Raw genomic sequence first — 16,145 nt, forward strand, 5'->3', positions numbered from 1 at the left:
GCACTTTTTTTTTCAGCACTATTAGGAGATGCGCGCACTGTCAAAAGTTGTAGCTAAGATAACGTATCAGTCAACGCGTTAGTAACAGGCATGGTGAAGCAATATGAGCAACGATGACTTTTCCGACGACGACGACTTCTTTGAGAGTATAAAGCGGCACCAGTTGACCCACTCCAGCCCTCAACCGACCGCCGCTAGTAATACGGACTACGATATTTCCCAGGTTCCTGGTGAGATCAGAAGCAAGTTGTTCAGAGCCGACGGTGAAATCGCCATTTTAAAAAGCCAATTGGAGCTGGTCAAGTCACGTGGATATGAGGAAATCAAGCACCTCAAAGAAGACAACGAGGAGACCAAAAGAAGCATGGAGGAACAGATCAAGATGTTGAAGTTCTCGGTGCAAAAGCTAGAAGATGAGAAGAAGTTTTTGGACAATCAGGTAAAAAGCACGTTTTCCAAGAAGCGAAAGCTCGCCAACCCTTCAGAAGAGACAATACCGGTGACACAGGCCCAAAGAGTGGCTCCAACGACAGTCCCTGTGGCAACTGGACAGAGAATCATCCGCACCCAAAACGACACAACGCTATTGACAGACTATATCTGGAAATTGAGCATAAACGGCAGTGACAGAACGATAATGGAGTACTTGGGGAAGGTCACCTTGAAAGATTCGCTCGAGATCCAGGGGTACCGGTTTCAAGAAAAAATTCCCATCTCAAGTATTATCCTAGAATACTTGATCAGCCGCAAGAACCTCAGACTCGACAAGCTTCTCGAAGAATTGTTCTCGATCATTAATGAACTTATAGTGCATCTCATTGACACCAGCTTGATCACATCGGTGCCATTCATGTTATCGCTTCTCCACGGGATTCTTGGGTTCAAGCCATCTGCTGTCAATGAAAACACCATTGTGATACTGGTGTCTCGAATATTCGAGATAATCATGCTCTATAAGTACACCTTGAGCAATGAGGACCGAGAGTTATTTAATTACAACAAAACTCCGCAGATGTTTTTGCTTGAAAAGTTTACCTTAATTTGCAGCATGGACATGTTGGAAAAGTTGATGTCCTTGTGTAACCTCCACCAGGAGGTGAAATTGGGCCTGCGACTTTTTCACGAGGTGAGGATCCTCGACTTGGTCAATCAGCTCATTCCCAAGAATGATGAGGCATTGATGAACGGAGCCCAAATCAACATCATCTACAATGTAGTACGAATCCTCGACAATTTCTACGACACGAACGACACGGAAGAAACATCTTCGCAGACCGTCCACAGCTTGCTCAACATCAACCTTGTAGGGGTCCCCATCAAAGAAGATTTCAGGTTTTACGGACTAAACCGGTGTATTGGCAATAATACCGATTTTCAGGAAATCGATAAAATCATTTTCAGTGATAACGCTACTGTTGATCCAAGCAGTTTGATCATCCTTCCGAATCCCATCTCCGAAAGATCCAAGGAACTGCGCAACAGTAACTACAGTATCGAATATAATCATGAATTTCATGTGTTGGACTTGAGGTTGCAAATTAGCCAAAGCATTGAGAACTACATCATCAACCGAATGGACACCTCGATTTTGAAGGAAATCGAGGTGGTAAAGCTCATGATCCGAAGTATCAACCTCCAGCAAAATGGGATCTTGCGGTCCCCCCGGTCCAAGTTTGTCGATCTACGCATCAAGATCATCTGCAGCTTTGTGAGAAACCTCAATTATGTGTTTAAGACCTCAAAACAGTTGAACGAGATCATCAACTCTGAAACCCTCAACGAGCTCTCGATAGTACTTTCCCAAATTGCCTTTACGTCGAGCTCCGATCTTTCTGGCTCAAGTGCTAAGCTTTACAAGCTCCTTCGAACCCAAAACTACCGGCTTAAAATCCTCAACGAAGAGTCGGAAGCCAAAGCTCGTGAGCTCAGCAACGTTAACTTCAGCAACAAGAACAAGGAGTACTTGGCAGAAGTAGAAAATGAGCATGCCAATGGACTCGAAACCTTGTATGATCATGAGACGGTGGAGCTCGCTCGAGAAATTCTTGGCTTCTGTATCGATAACGAAGTGGCCGACAATCTCTACATCAACATCAACGGGGCAGAGATGGTCGACGACAACCGATTTGACGAGATGGATATAGTTAACGAAATGTAACATACTGTAATTCTATACTATAACATGAAAATATGTTTATTATGAGGATGATACTATTACACAAATATTTGTCATTTATTAGAATCGGAGGTCTTTAGGCCAGTATCTATTTATTGAGTTTGGAACCCGTTCTTAAATCTTCTGGACACATGCTTCAAGTAAGCCATACGACCGGTACCGGTGGTTCTTCTTCTCTTAGCTTTCAAAGCCCAGTTGTGGGATCTCATCTTAGCAGCTGGGTAACCACAAGAAGAACAGGTCTTCTTTTGGACGTGGTAGGATCTCTTACCACATCTGTTACACAAGACGTGAGATTTGTTGTGTCTTTTTCCTAACGATGGAGTACCTTCTAAAGAAATGTGTTAGTAGCTGGTTTTGGTGGACATGACATAGATGTGGTGGGAAAACAGTGTATTTGGATTCTCAAAAACAGGATGGCCGTTACTGGGTGGGGTTTACCCGTGAAAGTGAAAGGATTTGAAATGTTCTGTGCTTTGGACACTGTGATGTTGAACCAAGGAAATTTGGTTCAAGAGAGTGGGAAATTGCTGTTGCTTGTTGGTCAACAGGAGAGGATGTCTCCTATAGAGTCCCATCACTGTACCCATATGTCATATGTGTCGATTATTCAATGGTATCTTTACATACTACCCATGATTAATTATCTTATTGCTGTGAAGTTTTTCAAATTTTTCTCATCTAACTTTTCAGTGAGGCAAAGCGCCAGTGACACAAAAATGCGACAGTGACACAAAGAGCAGGTGTTGGGGAGAAACAGTCACAGAACTGAGCGCGGGGGCCACAACCCTAGAAAACGCGCTTCCGATCCAGACGCGAAATGCTCGCCAGCTCGGCTGCAAAAAACCAACCTTGATATAAACAACATAGCGTGGTCATGTGCAGACCCAGGCGTGGCTGGTGAATACACAAACAACAATGACCTCAAAATAAACACACACATTCCAAAAGATCTGCTTTTCTTTCTAGCGTCTTCATCTCTTGTCTATGTCCATGTCTCAGTTCCCTCCGTCGTCTCCCTTGAGGGACGAACCGGAGTTTGTTCACGATCCTTTCAAAAGCAAGCCAACCTCCCATTTGCCGCCCGCCCCCAAAGACGACTCCCGGGGCAGAGCCTTCAACTACCCAACTCCCCATCCCTCGTCGTCGGCCGGCCGCTCCTCGTCGCCTCACCACTCATACCTCGATGATTACCAGCATCAGTTGCTCGAACCCAAAAAAGTGGCATTTGAAATCAACCGGCCGGTGATGGAAACCGGCCACAGCGGCGTGACCATCACCAAGGTGCCCCTCACCCACCCGGTGGTGGTGGTAGGTCGCTCATCCAAAGCCAGTGACATTGCCATCAAAACCACCGACCGAACCGTGTCGAGAAAACACTTGCGGATTTCCCACACCGAAGACGAAATCACCATCGAGTGCTTAGGCTGCAACGGCTACGGGGTCACCATTCCCAAGGCGTGCTACGTCCATAAGATTGGCCCCCGCAAGTACCAGTTGGCAGTAATTGATGCTCCACTCTGCGCACAGAACTTACACCAGTTCAAGTCGTCCAAAACCATACGGTTGGGCCTCACGTCCACCGAGTTCGTGGTGCAAGCGGGCGAGACCATCCGGCTCCCTCGTGTGGCTAACGTGCTCTTGGAGGTCAAGCGCAATGTGGTGTTGGTTAACCCCAGTGTCGATAGCGAGGACACCGACGATGAGTTGCCGGTGGTAACTCCTCTCAAACAAGTCGAAGAGATGGAGCGGCCGCAGACCCCCAAGAAGACGGCGTTCCTCGTGACGTCGGAAGAGTCCACGCCCATCAAGAAGTTCAACAAAGCTTTGTCGTCAGTGCCTCTTCCTTTGCAGGACAAAACCAATACTCACCATAACCACAACAAGAAATTCAAACGGGCCCGGTCAGAGGAACCCAGGTCGCTGGCGCACGACGACGAAGAGGAGCCACCGCTTGAGCTGATCCAACACTGGCAGGAAGTCAGTAACATTTTGGTGAACCATTTGGCATTTTCGCGGTTGTCTTCAACCCCGATGCTGGTGTTGAGGGGTGTAAGCGATAAGGTCAACGACTTAACCAATGGACAGTTGAAGGTGGTGTTGATGAGTATTGACTCGGTGGGGGTGATTCAAAGGGAAGGGAAGGATGCGGCTGGAAAGCCGTTGGATGAGGAGTACTACTATATTCCTGAAAAGGACCCAGACACCTCGAGAAAAGAGTTGGTTGGGTCGATCCGGGGCCATGGCGGTATTAGGTCGTGTAGAACCACCCATAAGCAGTATTACTGGAAGAAGCCTGCTCCCATCAAGAACAAGACCACCAAGAATTTAGAAAAGTAAGTATATAGTGTCTGTAGTCATTAAGACTTCCACATTAAACACTAGAACTCTATTCACCTCAACTCGTTGAATGGGAGCCCGTAACTCAATTTCTGCTTGGCCGTCAACGGCTTCGGGTCTCCTATCCTCACGTTTCTCTTCCGCAAAACAAGCAACCCGATTCCCGCTACCAACTGCACCACCCACACCGCGAGCACCCCCACCATGAACATCAACTCCACAAACAACGTGCTTTGAAACAACGCTATGGTCTGAGAACTGTACCTGTTGAAATCAGCACTCACAGACGGCTTCAGGGAGTTCACTAGTTTAGTCAAATCACTCGAAATGTCATCGGGCAAACTGGGAACACTAATATAGAGGTTATTTTGCACCCACTCAAACCCTTCCCTTATGGTCTCCAATTTCCTTGTGATAAAACAATATACAACTGAGGACATGGGCCCACTTAGGGGGGTGTCTTGAAACGGCTCAATCAATGAGCTGTTGAGACCCTGCACAAATGTGTCGATTGAGGCCATGATTAGGGCAGAAGTGTTTTTAAACGACCCAAAAAGCTCATCATTCAATTCAGCCTCCTGTAACTGAATGAAGTAGTTGGTGTTATTGACGAATAGCTCGATATTCGTCAGCATTGAGGTGCTGGCTTGGTTCAAAATGGTTTCTGATGGGAACCTCCCCAAGTGCGACGAGAATTGACGAAATAGCACATACTCCAACAAAATGGTGAACAAGCCTGCAACGGCCAACCCAACCAAGAAGATGGAGTATGAAGACGTACAATAGCTCACGAGCCAAATGCCTTTGGTGTTCATACGAACTCCCAACTTCTCTAGCAGGTAGAGCACGTTATTGGTGTAGATGTTGAAGATGTTGAGGAAACGAAACTCGTCAGCTTCAAGTGGAGTCTCACGATACCTCAAACCAATGTCGTTGATGGCCAAATACATTTTGTACTTCTTCTTCCAGTTGGAGTATTCTTTGTACGCGAGTGGTACCATAACCCCTACACTCGCAATCACCAATACAATGAGAACAACGCTAAAGCTATGATCAAGAACAGACTCCAATTCGTCCACAAACTCTGCCACCACCCGTGAGTTGATCGTGGCGGACTCCTGAGAACCAATAGTCTGATTGAGGTTGTGGGATGAAATTAACAGAAACAGTACCGAAACATTTAGCCTGTCTACCAAATTGGTGAGAGGTTCAGTCAACGAGTCCAACGCCTCATCTTCAAGGTCGTCAAAGTCGGGGACCATGGTTTTTAACTTGTTGATGTCGTCAAACACCGTCAGTGGAATGGTGATGTTGTTGAGTGAACTCACAGCCGCGTCCATTTTGGTGATAAAGTCTGTCGCATTAACAGCATTGGAACCAGTGAAGAAATTAGACACCAGATTCAAACCCAGCGACACATCTTCAACTAGCTCACTGAGGCCGTTGATTGCTGACTGAATTATGGTGGTGGATGCCTTCACAATGCTGTTAATCATGGAGAGTACCTCCTCCGCTACGTTGGCTGCAAAATCAGCAAACCCTTGTACCAACTCGGAAATCAAGCAGATTAAAGTCCCCAAAAACAACGTCACCACAAACTTGAGCACCTCTGTAAGGCCTTTCAAGAACAAAAGAATAAGATATAACGACAGGGACTTAATGCTGTTAATACTGCTCATAACAAAACTATTGACGATAGCAGCGTATTGTTCAGGAACCGCTTGCATTTTCTTGCTGGCACTGTTATACTCATCAACGGCTTCCGTCAGGTATTGGGAAAGGGTCTTGAGAGCCTCGGAAAGTGTTTGTTTAAATAGGTACACCTTGATTAGTACCACCACTAAGATGACGGAGTAGCGATTACACCACACCTGGGCTAGTCTGTCTTTGAAATCAAGGTAGTTGGGAGCTTCCATAATCATATATACTTTGGGGAAATATAGGTGGTTTGGTGCATTTTTGGTGTGGGATCATTGTTATAGTGTATTGGCAGATGTGGGACATTTCTGAAACACTGCCGATCTGTTTCAGATTTCGAGGGGAGAACCAGGTTTTCTTGAGCGAACCCCCAAAAGATTTTTTTGGTAATGAATATGGTAGTGTGAGTACCTGCGACAGCTTTCTTGTGTTAGTTTGAGTTTCCTTGCCATATAGTTGGGTTCTTCTGCACTTGCAGCCGGCGGTAGCGATCCGCATGGTAGGCGCACGCTGTTGGCTCTGCCAGTGGCCGCGCACATCCAATTCACAGCAGCATACACATCACAACAACAACAACAATGTCTGAACAAAGTCCAAAGGAGGAAAAGGGAGATACCCATATCAACTTGAAGGTAAGTGACGGATCAGCCGAGATCTTTTTCAAGATCAAGCGTTCCACGCCCATGAGACGATTGATGGAAGCGTTTTGTAAAAGACAAGGAAAAGCCATGGACACCTTGAGATTTTTGGTGGATGGTACTAGAGTTGGGCCTGATAATACGCCAGATGACTTGGACTTGGAGGACGGAGACTTGATTGAGGCTCATAGAGAGCAGGTTGGTGGATGTGCTTAGGGCCGGTTTGGTGGACCGCTGATACGTGTATAATAAGTAGTTCAATGAAGGTCACACTCCAAAGTGTAGAGGCGAGGAAGAGGAAGAGGAAAAGGGAAGGGGAAAAGAGAGGGCGACAGATATGATGCATGATGCATGATGCATGAGACATGAGAGCTGAGACACATGAGAGCCGACAGAGATGGCAGTTGTCAGTTTTGGGAGCTGTCAGACATGAAAGCTATAAGACATAAATGGTGGAAAGTGGTAATTAGCAGGGCTGGCGGTAGCTGTCTGGTAGGATGGAGCCTAGGGGGATCCAGCGGGGCGCCCATCTCCGTCCGTCACCCCTTTCCTTATCAGTTCGCCACCAGGAAGATGGTTAGCGCACGCGGTTGCGCTCGTCCGTCAGTATATAAGCATCGGGATTCGCCCTCCTGTCAAACATCTCTAATATGTGTAAAGCAGCCATTTGTAGTATTTGCCACAACAAGTCTTGGATTGGATGTGGATTACACATTCCCGGCGTCATGGATCATACGCCCAAAACTAGTTGGTGTACGTGTGATCACTCTGATGAGTCTTCCGACTTGTCGTACCCTCCTAAAGCCGGCACTGGGTTTGCCAAAAAAACCACCATCGATTAGGCCCATACTGGTATGTATAGAGCATCAGCCAATGTCGCTGACTCGTGCCAATTGTGTAGAATGAATCAATGTTTGTATCGAATAAACGTCTCACCTCGCACAACCCCTCCTCGGTTGTTCGCACCATTCGTCCACCGCGATTCGCTCAAGTGCAGTCATGCGTTCGCCCACCGAAGGGTTTTCTCGCTTTGCGTTTACCCCATATTTTCGGGCCTCACTTCTCACAAGCACTTTTTCTTCTTTAATCCATTCGCCTCCTGTGACAAGTCAACACCTGTTCTTGCCAAATCAATAACTTTCTCGGTCATATCTGTATCCCATTGTCCAACTACAGACGACTTAACCTTCTCCCCAACCCATCGACCTTTCTGAATTTAGTGGCCTATTTGCTCATTTCTCGCTTAGCTTACAGGGTTCTATTTGTCCTTGCTCAGAAAATTTTTTTGTGCTTCGCGAGTTCAAATCGTTGCACCTCCACCTGTTACTCGTTGTAAACTATCAAGGTTCCCGGTAACTTTTCCTCGAATACGTCTCTTTAGATAGCTGGATTATCTACCGCCAGTGTCCTCCATCCCTGGTACCAATTTGCTCTGTTGTTTGGCTGTGAGTATTTTTTTTTTCTGCACACGTATTAGAAATATTGATCAAAGATGGACTTTTCGTATCCAGACTTCTTGGGCAACTCCCAACGGTCCACCGGCCACCATCAGAACAGCCAGAACCTCGGTGATGTTGATAAGTTCAATTTGCCCCCCAATTCCAACCCCCACATCCCGTTACAACTGCCTCCTCCATCTGGGGGAGCCTTCAACGACATTTTGTTCAACAAGCTCTCGAGCTTAGATGCCTCGCAGCAGTCGTCCGCTGGCGACGGGTCCGGCTCACCGCGGTCCAAGGCCCTCAACGACAACGTCCAGTTGCCGTTGACGTCGCCGTTGCTCAATCCGTTTTCTCCTCAAGTGGGCCCATTTTCCAACAACTTCAACCCGTTCAACAACAGGCTTGATAGCTTCAACTTGCCGTCCGAGTTGCAGGGCGGCGTGGGGAATATCAGCTCGCGAAGGCCCAGTTATGCGGCCGAGTCTTTCACCCGACAGATGGACTATCCGTTCTTGAACCAAAATCACAATCAGCCGCTCCAGCCCCAGTCGCAAGGCGCCGGTAAAAATATCAACTTGGCCCAGTATGCCAGTATGAATAACTACTCGGTCAACCAATTGTCAGACAGCTTTAACAACTTCAACTTGAATGCCAACTTCAACGATTTCCAGAGTAGACGTCCTAGTCAGTTGGTAGACTTTGACACAAATCTCACCACCAACTCCTTGAACCAGTACCCGGACCACTCGTTGGAGCTGGATCACGTGGCGCAGCTGGATCTGGTCAACAACAATAGCCCCGTGGTGAAGTTGGAAAATGGGTTGGTTTTGAAAGACCGGTATATCGTAGCGTCGGCCGACTTGCGGAACTTGTTTGCCAAAACCACAAAATACTTTCAGAATGTAGAGTTGAGCTTGGAAATCTTGCAGAAGGTGAAGATCTTGATGAACAACCCCAAAATTGTCAAGTTGATTATGTTCATCAAGAACTTGAACAACTTGACGTTTAACCATAAAGTGTTGTGCTTGGTGTTGAATAAAAACGGCAAGTTCGACTTGTTGTCGTACCACAACAACTCCAATCTCTTGTTACAAAAGGGAGATTTGGTGATTGTGGATGGTGATAGAGGTAAGGACTTGGTGATGATTTTGGATCCGTTGATCGACTTGAACTTTGCTATATTTTTCAATTTTTTGAAGAAGATCGAGCATCTCAAGTCCTTAAGTGTTGCCGATGATGACAGAAGAAACCAATCGCGGAACAACGACCACTTGAAGAAATTTGGGGGTACTCACTCTATGGAATTGAACGCTTCTTATATTGTCAATGATCATTCCAATGAAGACAACGAATTTATCATCACCTTACCTACAAAGCAGGTGTTGCGATTTGCAACTGCCCGAGAAATCCACAAAATCAGTGGCAAGTTCTTGGAAGAGAAGAAGGCTTTTATCACCTGCTACAACAAAATAAAGGAATTGAACTTACAAAACGACTTACAATTGATAAACGTCGAGTACCAATCAGATTTCAAGAAATTGATTTTTTACTACTACGCCAATTTCAAGCGCATTGACTTTAGAGGGTTGATCAAAGAGCTCTTCAAAATCTACAAAACCAGAATCTGGTTATGTGCGGTTCTTCCGTATGATAACCCCGATAGCTTGCGAGAAAAACCAAACTTCAAGCTTCCTCCTTTAAAGAACTCAATCCCAATCGAGTATAATTTGTCTAACGACCAAATTTTGAATTTCTCTGTCAACGAGCTTGACCACTTGAACACCCCCAACTACTTCCACCTGAGAAACTTGAATAATTTGGTGGACTACTTATCGGAACAAGTGAAGGGCAGTTTCTATGGATTCGATGACGTTAGTACTGGTACTAAAGTCAAGGCCAAATCCTCCAATAAAAATAATGACTTAAATGACCATAATTTGACCCCAAAATTTAACCCGTTCTAACATAGACCTTTAGACTATAGATGTATTTTAATGTTGTTGCCATTGCTTAAATTTAATAAATATTTGTTAAGTAATCTATCTACTAATTAAGATCAAGGAGCTTATCAAACTCGTTTTCATTGATTATCGTGTGGTCGTTACTGTCATTCAGGTTCATGTTCGAACCATTGTCAATGTAAGGGCTGGTTTCGTCTTCGTCGTTCATGCTGTTCAAGACGTTGTTACGTATCTCACTTACAAACGACCAGAGACTCGACGAAACCACTTGCATCATATCTTCTGGTCCTTTTGGCTTAGTCTCATCTCCCTCAATGTACCCATCGAGGTTCACAGGATCATTTCTCCCTGACCTCGACTGTAGAGGCGAAGGCACCGAGCTGACACTGGACGTAGAATCTTCGGATAGCCTAGTCTTATGCCTTCGTACTGGGTGGGTTTGTTGATTTGGTGGAGGAGATGTGAGAGACTTTTCAAACTCGTTTTGCAACATCGTATCTAGCTGCTGAATTAAAGATAGCGGTTTGGAAAGACTGCTCCACAAACCACCTTTGTCTTTACTGTAGTCTGGTTTATCTTGCAGAAGTGATAACTTCCCTCGGTGGCTTTTGGAGTTAGCTAAGGCTTCTTGGGTTGAATTACTATCGTTTCTGCGTCTTCCTTCGTGGTTCTGCGAGTTGGATAGCTCCATGTATAACAGTTTCTGGATTACTTCTCTGAGCTTACGGAGCTCATTTTCGTGATGCTGTAATTTGCTGTTGAGACTGGCAATACTGTCCTTGATCTCCACTATACTCATTTCTCTCAATGCCAAAAGCCGCAATTGACCCTCAATGTCTAAGTCCAGGACCTCGGCCATTGATGGCAATGGAATATCGTATTTGAGCTCCAGGATCGGGCCTCCGTGGACAGACGGACTGGTGGAATCAGATCTGGAAACAGGATCTTCAGGCACCTGAGACAAGTGTGAAACGGTACCGGGACTGGAAGTGGATCCAAACACAGCGGGGTTGTTGTTAGGGTTTGGGCTGATGCTGGCGGGTGACACCGCCAAGTTCAAGCCGATTCCTTTTGATCTGACGGAGTTGGATCTGCTTTTGGGGTTCTTTCTCGATAAGTTGATTGTTTTTGCAGAGGGAAACACCGGCGTCGAGGCGGTTTGGAGACCCACATCCGACTGCAGACGTGCACCGGGTGTCATGTGCTGGTGTTTTGTGGGGGAAGGGGTGGTGACAGGCACATTCAAACTGGGGTTCAGATGGCTCATGTTGATGTACTTGTCCTCAATCAAATCGCGCGACACGCTAGAACAAATAATTAATTTGAAACCAAATGTTAAAGAAAATAGATGATACTGGGTCTATCAATAAGTGGATTAAGTGGGTGGTACTTCTCTTGGTACTCCGGAGAAACAGGGCCGCGCAGTGGGCGGGGTTTCTTCTGTTGAATCCTGTGATCAAAAAAGTGGTCACCAAGGCTCTCACCAAGAGCAAACAACTGGACTCACATACTGAACCTTCCATCAACAGAGTGGTGGTATCACAGTTGTCCAACTTGATCAGCTCGGGACTCTTGTTTCTGGCGATCTTGGACAACCCCAAAATCCCCAGTGATTATGGAGTGGTATATGTGTTTTCCAACTATATAGGGGAACTTAACCCCCCATCTCACTCCCAGATCTTGGTGACCCCCAAGTCATCTCGGTACTTCAAGATCAGCTACTACAATTCTCCACGCTTGAGACAATTGTACAACCACAAGCAGTTTTTGATCTTCCCCTTGATATTTGGACAGATTTTGTCAAACTACTTGACTCCCACCAGGTACAAGTTGAACCAACGGTACTTGTCATCCTCGATCAAGTCCCGGATATTGAACCCTATCTGGATCAACTATTCTTTGGGTGTCAACTACCACTCGTTGAAGTGGTTGGGGTTGTTGAAGAGTTACTTTATTCATAACTTGGTATTCCTCTTGCTATTCGGAGTGCTCACCTTTAAAAAGCGGGTGGTAGACCATTACTACGAGTTCAAACACAATGTCTACAATGCCAACTCGCTCAAAGATTTGAAGCTGGTGGTGCTCAACTATGTTTCGTACATCTTTCACCGGGCCAACTCCATCACCAATTTTATCTACTTACCCAACTTAATATCCATCTTGCTCATTTCTTTGACGGCTCCTGTGATGAGGTATATTCATGGCTCAAGACACCGCAAGTTGTTTTTTAAGAGCTATATCAAGGTCATCGGCTTCATTGCCGGTTTTGTGACGTTGTTTGCCAACTCAATGGATTTAATCCCTGCTTTCAAATACGCTCTCACCGACTATGACGATACTACCGACTCTGATAATATCAGGAGAATCTCGGACGGGTTCTTCAACGGCTTGAGCTTATACTTGTTGCGGTTGATTGTGTTGCAGAAGTGGCGGATTTTGAAGGAAAACCACCCACTTTTCCAGACTTTCAAAGTCAAAACCTGGGCCAGGTTGGAAAGTTTGGTGTTGTGTGTGGGGATCTTCAAGTTGATGAATTTGAATGATTTTTTGAAGAACACTAACGGCAAAGATTATGGCACCAAGCAAAACTCAATGATAAAGCTAATTGACCGGATAATGTGATAGTCAGCGTATTTTTATTCGTACTATACAGGGAGAAAATATAATGGTATCTAATAACCACCAGCACCTGGGACCGTTTCCTTACCTTTCAACTTTTTCAACAAACCCTTGAATCTGGACTTGTCTCTTTGTCCATCTCCAGGAACTTCTCCAACTTCTCCTACAATATCGTTGACTCTATCCCATAAAGTACCTTTGGTTAAGAAGGAATCTCTCTTTTCCAAAAACTCCTCTTGTTCTTTTGACAATTCCTTTGCATGTTGCTCCTTTTTGGTGTTGTAGTTGTCGTAGAAATCATCAATGGTTTGTTGAGCCTTAGAGACGGTCTCTTCCTTCTTCTTGCGGTTGGCGTTTTCTCTTTGCTCGATTTCCAAATCACGACGTTCTTTCCATGCTTGTAAGCGTTTTGACTCTCCTTCGAATTTCGAACTTGATACCAGTGTGAATTCTTCATCGGCAGCGGCCACCGGTTGGGTGTATGTTTGGGGCTGCTCATCACCATCCACCTCGGGGAATTGTTCTTTAAAGTCGTTGATTTCATCGTCACTAGCCCCTAAAATGTCATTGTCCTGGTCAGTCTTGAATTCGTCGCCCACCAACTCTTTTTCCCGACTCAAGAAATCGGAGTCCGCGACGTCATCGGTGCTGGGCAAATTGTCTTCTATCGAGTCTAAAGCTGGGAACTGGTCGGCCATGGTGTTACTATTGATTGTCACCTGGGTTGATGATTCAGTGGTAAAGGAGTTGTTGTCTTGATTCGTTTTTCAGTGAGACACTGGCGGTGCGAATGGGTGCTGGTCGTGTGTGTGCCGATTTCCCCTAACTAAGCTATATGGGAATACTAATCGAGTATAAACGGATGGAAGTATCGGCACTTCCAGATGCCAAAAGAAGCTTGCCATCATGAAGAACTTTGCTGAAGCTCAATTTCGATACTTTATCGGCGGGAGCTATTTTCTGTGGAATTTGGGCCCAAGTTTGGAGCTTCTTCTCCGACTTGCCAAATTCAATATAGTATAAGTGGATTTCACCTGACTCTAACCCGATTGCAACCACCGCCTTGTTGTCTATGGCTTCTGGGTGCACTGATACAGAAGTAATGACACCTGAGGCCTTCAACGAGTCGACCAAACTCACTTTTTTTTCGGAACTTTCGTCCACATACCAGAATTTGAGCAGCTTATCACGGCCGACAGTTATGAAATAGCTGCCCAACTGCTTGGGAAGCCAGCTGCTGTCCCAGATGATTCTGGTGTGGGCTTTAGGGTTAGTTTCAACCATCTCAAACTGGCCGGTATTCTCATCCACCACTCTCCATAATATGAATTGCCGATCACGAGATACTGACAAGAGATAAGAGCCATCGGGGGAGAACTGGATGTTGGTGATAGTTAAAGAGTGGCCCGGTAACGTTTGCTCACATTGCTGGAAGTCGTTGTTGATGTTGAACATTCTCAACATCCCATGCTTAAGCGAGTTACTTTTGCACGAAGATGCAATTAACTTCCCATTAGGAGACGTGACACAGCAGGACACCTCATACCCATGTCCGTACAACTTTTCTACTTCCGGGAATAAGGTAAACCGTTGTAAATAATCTTCCAATGGAGGTCCAGTCAAATCGTCCAAAATGTCGTCCTTTTTAACGTCACCAGCTTCTTCAGAGTCCTGTTGTTCGGATGCTTCACCAACTTCCAACTGCTCGTTGGCAGCTTTGTTCGAAAGTCCAAGAACTGGTAAAGCAGCAGTGTCGGGCAATTCTTCGTGGGTTCCAATGTCAATCCCACAAAATTGCTTAAGCAACCGGTTGATCGAGTGGGTCATCTCAAACACCCTCAAGATCTTCTCGTCACCGGCAGAAACAAACTTGGTGGGCGAGATGTTATCGATACATACCATGTCATAGCCATGAATCTGAGGCCGGGCGAATTCGAGCCATGTAGAACCGTCCTCAAGTTTCCATGGAGCCAATAACCGGGTGGTCTGGTCCAACGAGGTGGCCATGAAATACTGGCCATTCAACGACCACACGAGGTCGGTGACCTCTTTGGTAGGACCGGTTATACTCAACTCAGACTCCCAATTGTTATTGTCTCCGTCCTCATTCTTGTAGGCTCTGAGAGAACCAGTTTTCCCGTTGGTCAAGATGTACTGGGCACCGTTGTTAACAAACCACGTACAAGACCAGAAGCCACCAGAGGCTCCTGTAGCCGTGGAAGCTCCCTTGATGGATAGTTCCCCAAGCCTACTTATACAGATCCAAATTCCCGAGTCGTGGTCCATTTCCCACACCATCAACGCGGTATCAGCACTAGAAGACAACAACTGGAGTTTTTTGTTGGACTCTTGGTATTTGGGGGCCGAGAGGTCGTACAGGGGGTGCCAGGACAACCCGGTGACCCAGTCATCATGGCCCATGATCAATGCTTCAAAGCTTATGGCACATTTGGTGTGTTCGACTGCGAATTTGTACTGCTTGTTGCTCAACAAGATCAATTTCGTCGAGTCCTCGTCGGAATTGTCTATCTTCTCGTTGACTCTCAACCGCCACAACCGAATATACCGATCTTGTGACCCACTGGCCAACAAAAACTCATCCTCACTCTCTTGGGTGAAAGCCAAACACTTGATCCAGTCCTCGTGTCCGGTCAAAATGGCCGACTGCACCAAGTTATCTATCACTTTGTTGTGAAAGGTGAAGGTGTATACGTACAAGTGGGCGGTTGTGCCTCCGATGGCCAAAATATACTGGTTTTGTTTGACTTCCAATAAAGATAAAGTGAGCGGGTAGAACCCCAGTTTGACTTCAAAGTGAGTGATTTGATCCCAACTTCCAGACGAGTCGAGTCCCCAGAGAATCACGTGCCCGTCTGAACCACCTGTAGCGAATATTTTTTCGTTTAATACCGTAATACATGTTACTGATCCCGTATGTTCTGTCATAGTTTGCAGCAATTCGTAATGGTTGCTATTGTCTCTCCTCTGCCAAATACTGACTTTGCAGTCCTCTGCGCATGACACCAAAAAGGGAGAATTGGGGACAAACCGTACACACGTGACTTCGGCTGTATGGTTCTTAAGGGTGCAGAATACACCTTTATGGTGGTTTTGGGTTGGTTTCCATAATGCGATGGTTTTTCCGGCACCGTACGCCACCAAGTCGTGGGAATAGTCGTAATCCACGACAAAACTCTGCTTGTTTGCGCCCACAAACACGGCGTCCTGTTCGGCGGCAAATGGGACCTGTTCCATGGTGTTTCTGTGGTGA

General features: G+C 46.0%; 10 protein-coding genes across 10 annotated transcripts; 5 read left to right on the top strand and 5 right to left on the bottom strand. All coding sequences in view use genetic code 12, as the record gives it.

The window, feature by feature from the left end:
• Positions 1-103: 103 nt before the first annotated feature.
• LCD1 (lethal, checkpoint-defective, DNA damage sensitive protein) lies at positions 104-2,158 on the top strand (the record flags this gene model as incomplete). Its single annotated transcript, XM_006685038.1, has 1 exon — positions 104-2,158. One exon carries the CDS (start codon positions 104-106, stop codon positions 2,156-2,158), a length of 2,055 nt encoding a protein of 684 aa, XP_006685101.1.
• Positions 2,159-2,268: 110 nt separating this feature from the next.
• On the bottom strand, positions 2,269-2,813 carry RPL37B (60S ribosomal protein eL37; the record flags this gene model as incomplete). Its single annotated transcript, XM_006685037.2, has 2 exons — positions 2,269-2,507; positions 2,807-2,813. 2 exons carry the CDS (start codon positions 2,811-2,813, stop codon positions 2,269-2,271), a joined length of 246 nt encoding a protein of 81 aa, XP_006685100.1.
• A 350-nt stretch (positions 2,814-3,163) lies between these two features.
• TOS4 (target of SBF) lies at positions 3,164-4,516 on the top strand (the record flags this gene model as incomplete). The annotated part of the gene is made up of 1 exon (XM_006685036.1): positions 3,164-4,516. The coding sequence occupies one exon, from the start codon at positions 3,164-3,166 to the stop codon at positions 4,514-4,516; it is 1,353 nt and encodes a 450-aa protein (XP_006685099.1).
• Positions 4,517-4,569: 53 nt separating this feature from the next.
• On the bottom strand, positions 4,570-6,432 carry PRM1 (plasma membrane fusion protein prm1; the record flags this gene model as incomplete). The annotated part of the gene is made up of 1 exon (XM_006685035.2): positions 4,570-6,432. The coding sequence occupies one exon, from the start codon at positions 6,430-6,432 to the stop codon at positions 4,570-4,572; it is 1,863 nt and encodes a 620-aa protein (XP_006685098.2).
• A 360-nt stretch (positions 6,433-6,792) lies between these two features.
• On the top strand, positions 6,793-7,068 carry SMT3 (SUMO protein smt3; the record flags this gene model as incomplete). The annotated part of the gene is made up of 1 exon (XM_006685170.1): positions 6,793-7,068. One exon carries the CDS (start codon positions 6,793-6,795, stop codon positions 7,066-7,068), a length of 276 nt encoding a protein of 91 aa, XP_006685233.1.
• Positions 7,069-8,344: 1,276 nt separating this feature from the next.
• PSN45_002420 (uncharacterized protein) lies at positions 8,345-10,258 on the top strand (the record flags this gene model as incomplete). Its single annotated transcript, XM_066157865.1, has 1 exon — positions 8,345-10,258. One exon carries the CDS (start codon positions 8,345-8,347, stop codon positions 10,256-10,258), a length of 1,914 nt encoding a protein of 637 aa, XP_066013962.1.
• Positions 10,259-10,340: 82 nt separating this feature from the next.
• TDA11 (topoisomerase I damage affected protein 11) lies at positions 10,341-11,456 on the bottom strand (the record flags this gene model as incomplete). The annotated part of the gene is made up of 1 exon (XM_006685032.2): positions 10,341-11,456. The coding sequence occupies one exon, from the start codon at positions 11,454-11,456 to the stop codon at positions 10,341-10,343; it is 1,116 nt and encodes a 371-aa protein (XP_006685095.2).
• A 131-nt stretch (positions 11,457-11,587) lies between these two features.
• On the top strand, positions 11,588-12,877 carry PSN45_002422 (uncharacterized protein; the record flags this gene model as incomplete). The annotated part of the gene is made up of 1 exon (XM_006685031.1): positions 11,588-12,877. One exon carries the CDS (start codon positions 11,588-11,590, stop codon positions 12,875-12,877), a length of 1,290 nt encoding a protein of 429 aa, XP_006685094.1.
• Positions 12,878-12,927: 50 nt separating this feature from the next.
• clc1 (Clathrin light chain) lies at positions 12,928-13,572 on the bottom strand (the record flags this gene model as incomplete). The annotated part of the gene is made up of 1 exon (XM_006685166.1): positions 12,928-13,572. The coding sequence occupies one exon, from the start codon at positions 13,570-13,572 to the stop codon at positions 12,928-12,930; it is 645 nt and encodes a 214-aa protein (XP_006685229.1).
• Positions 13,573-13,705: 133 nt separating this feature from the next.
• Positions 13,706-16,129, bottom strand: ELP2 (Elongator subunit elp2; the record flags this gene model as incomplete). The annotated part of the gene is made up of 1 exon (XM_006685030.1): positions 13,706-16,129. The coding sequence occupies one exon, from the start codon at positions 16,127-16,129 to the stop codon at positions 13,706-13,708; it is 2,424 nt and encodes an 807-aa protein (XP_006685093.1).
• Positions 16,130-16,145: the final 16 nt, after the last annotated feature.

Source organism: Yamadazyma tenuis, chromosome 3 (assembly GCF_029203305.1).
Source record: "Yamadazyma tenuis chromosome 3, complete sequence".
Classification (NCBI taxonomy): Eukaryota; Fungi; Ascomycota; class Pichiomycetes; order Serinales; family Debaryomycetaceae; genus Yamadazyma; species Yamadazyma tenuis.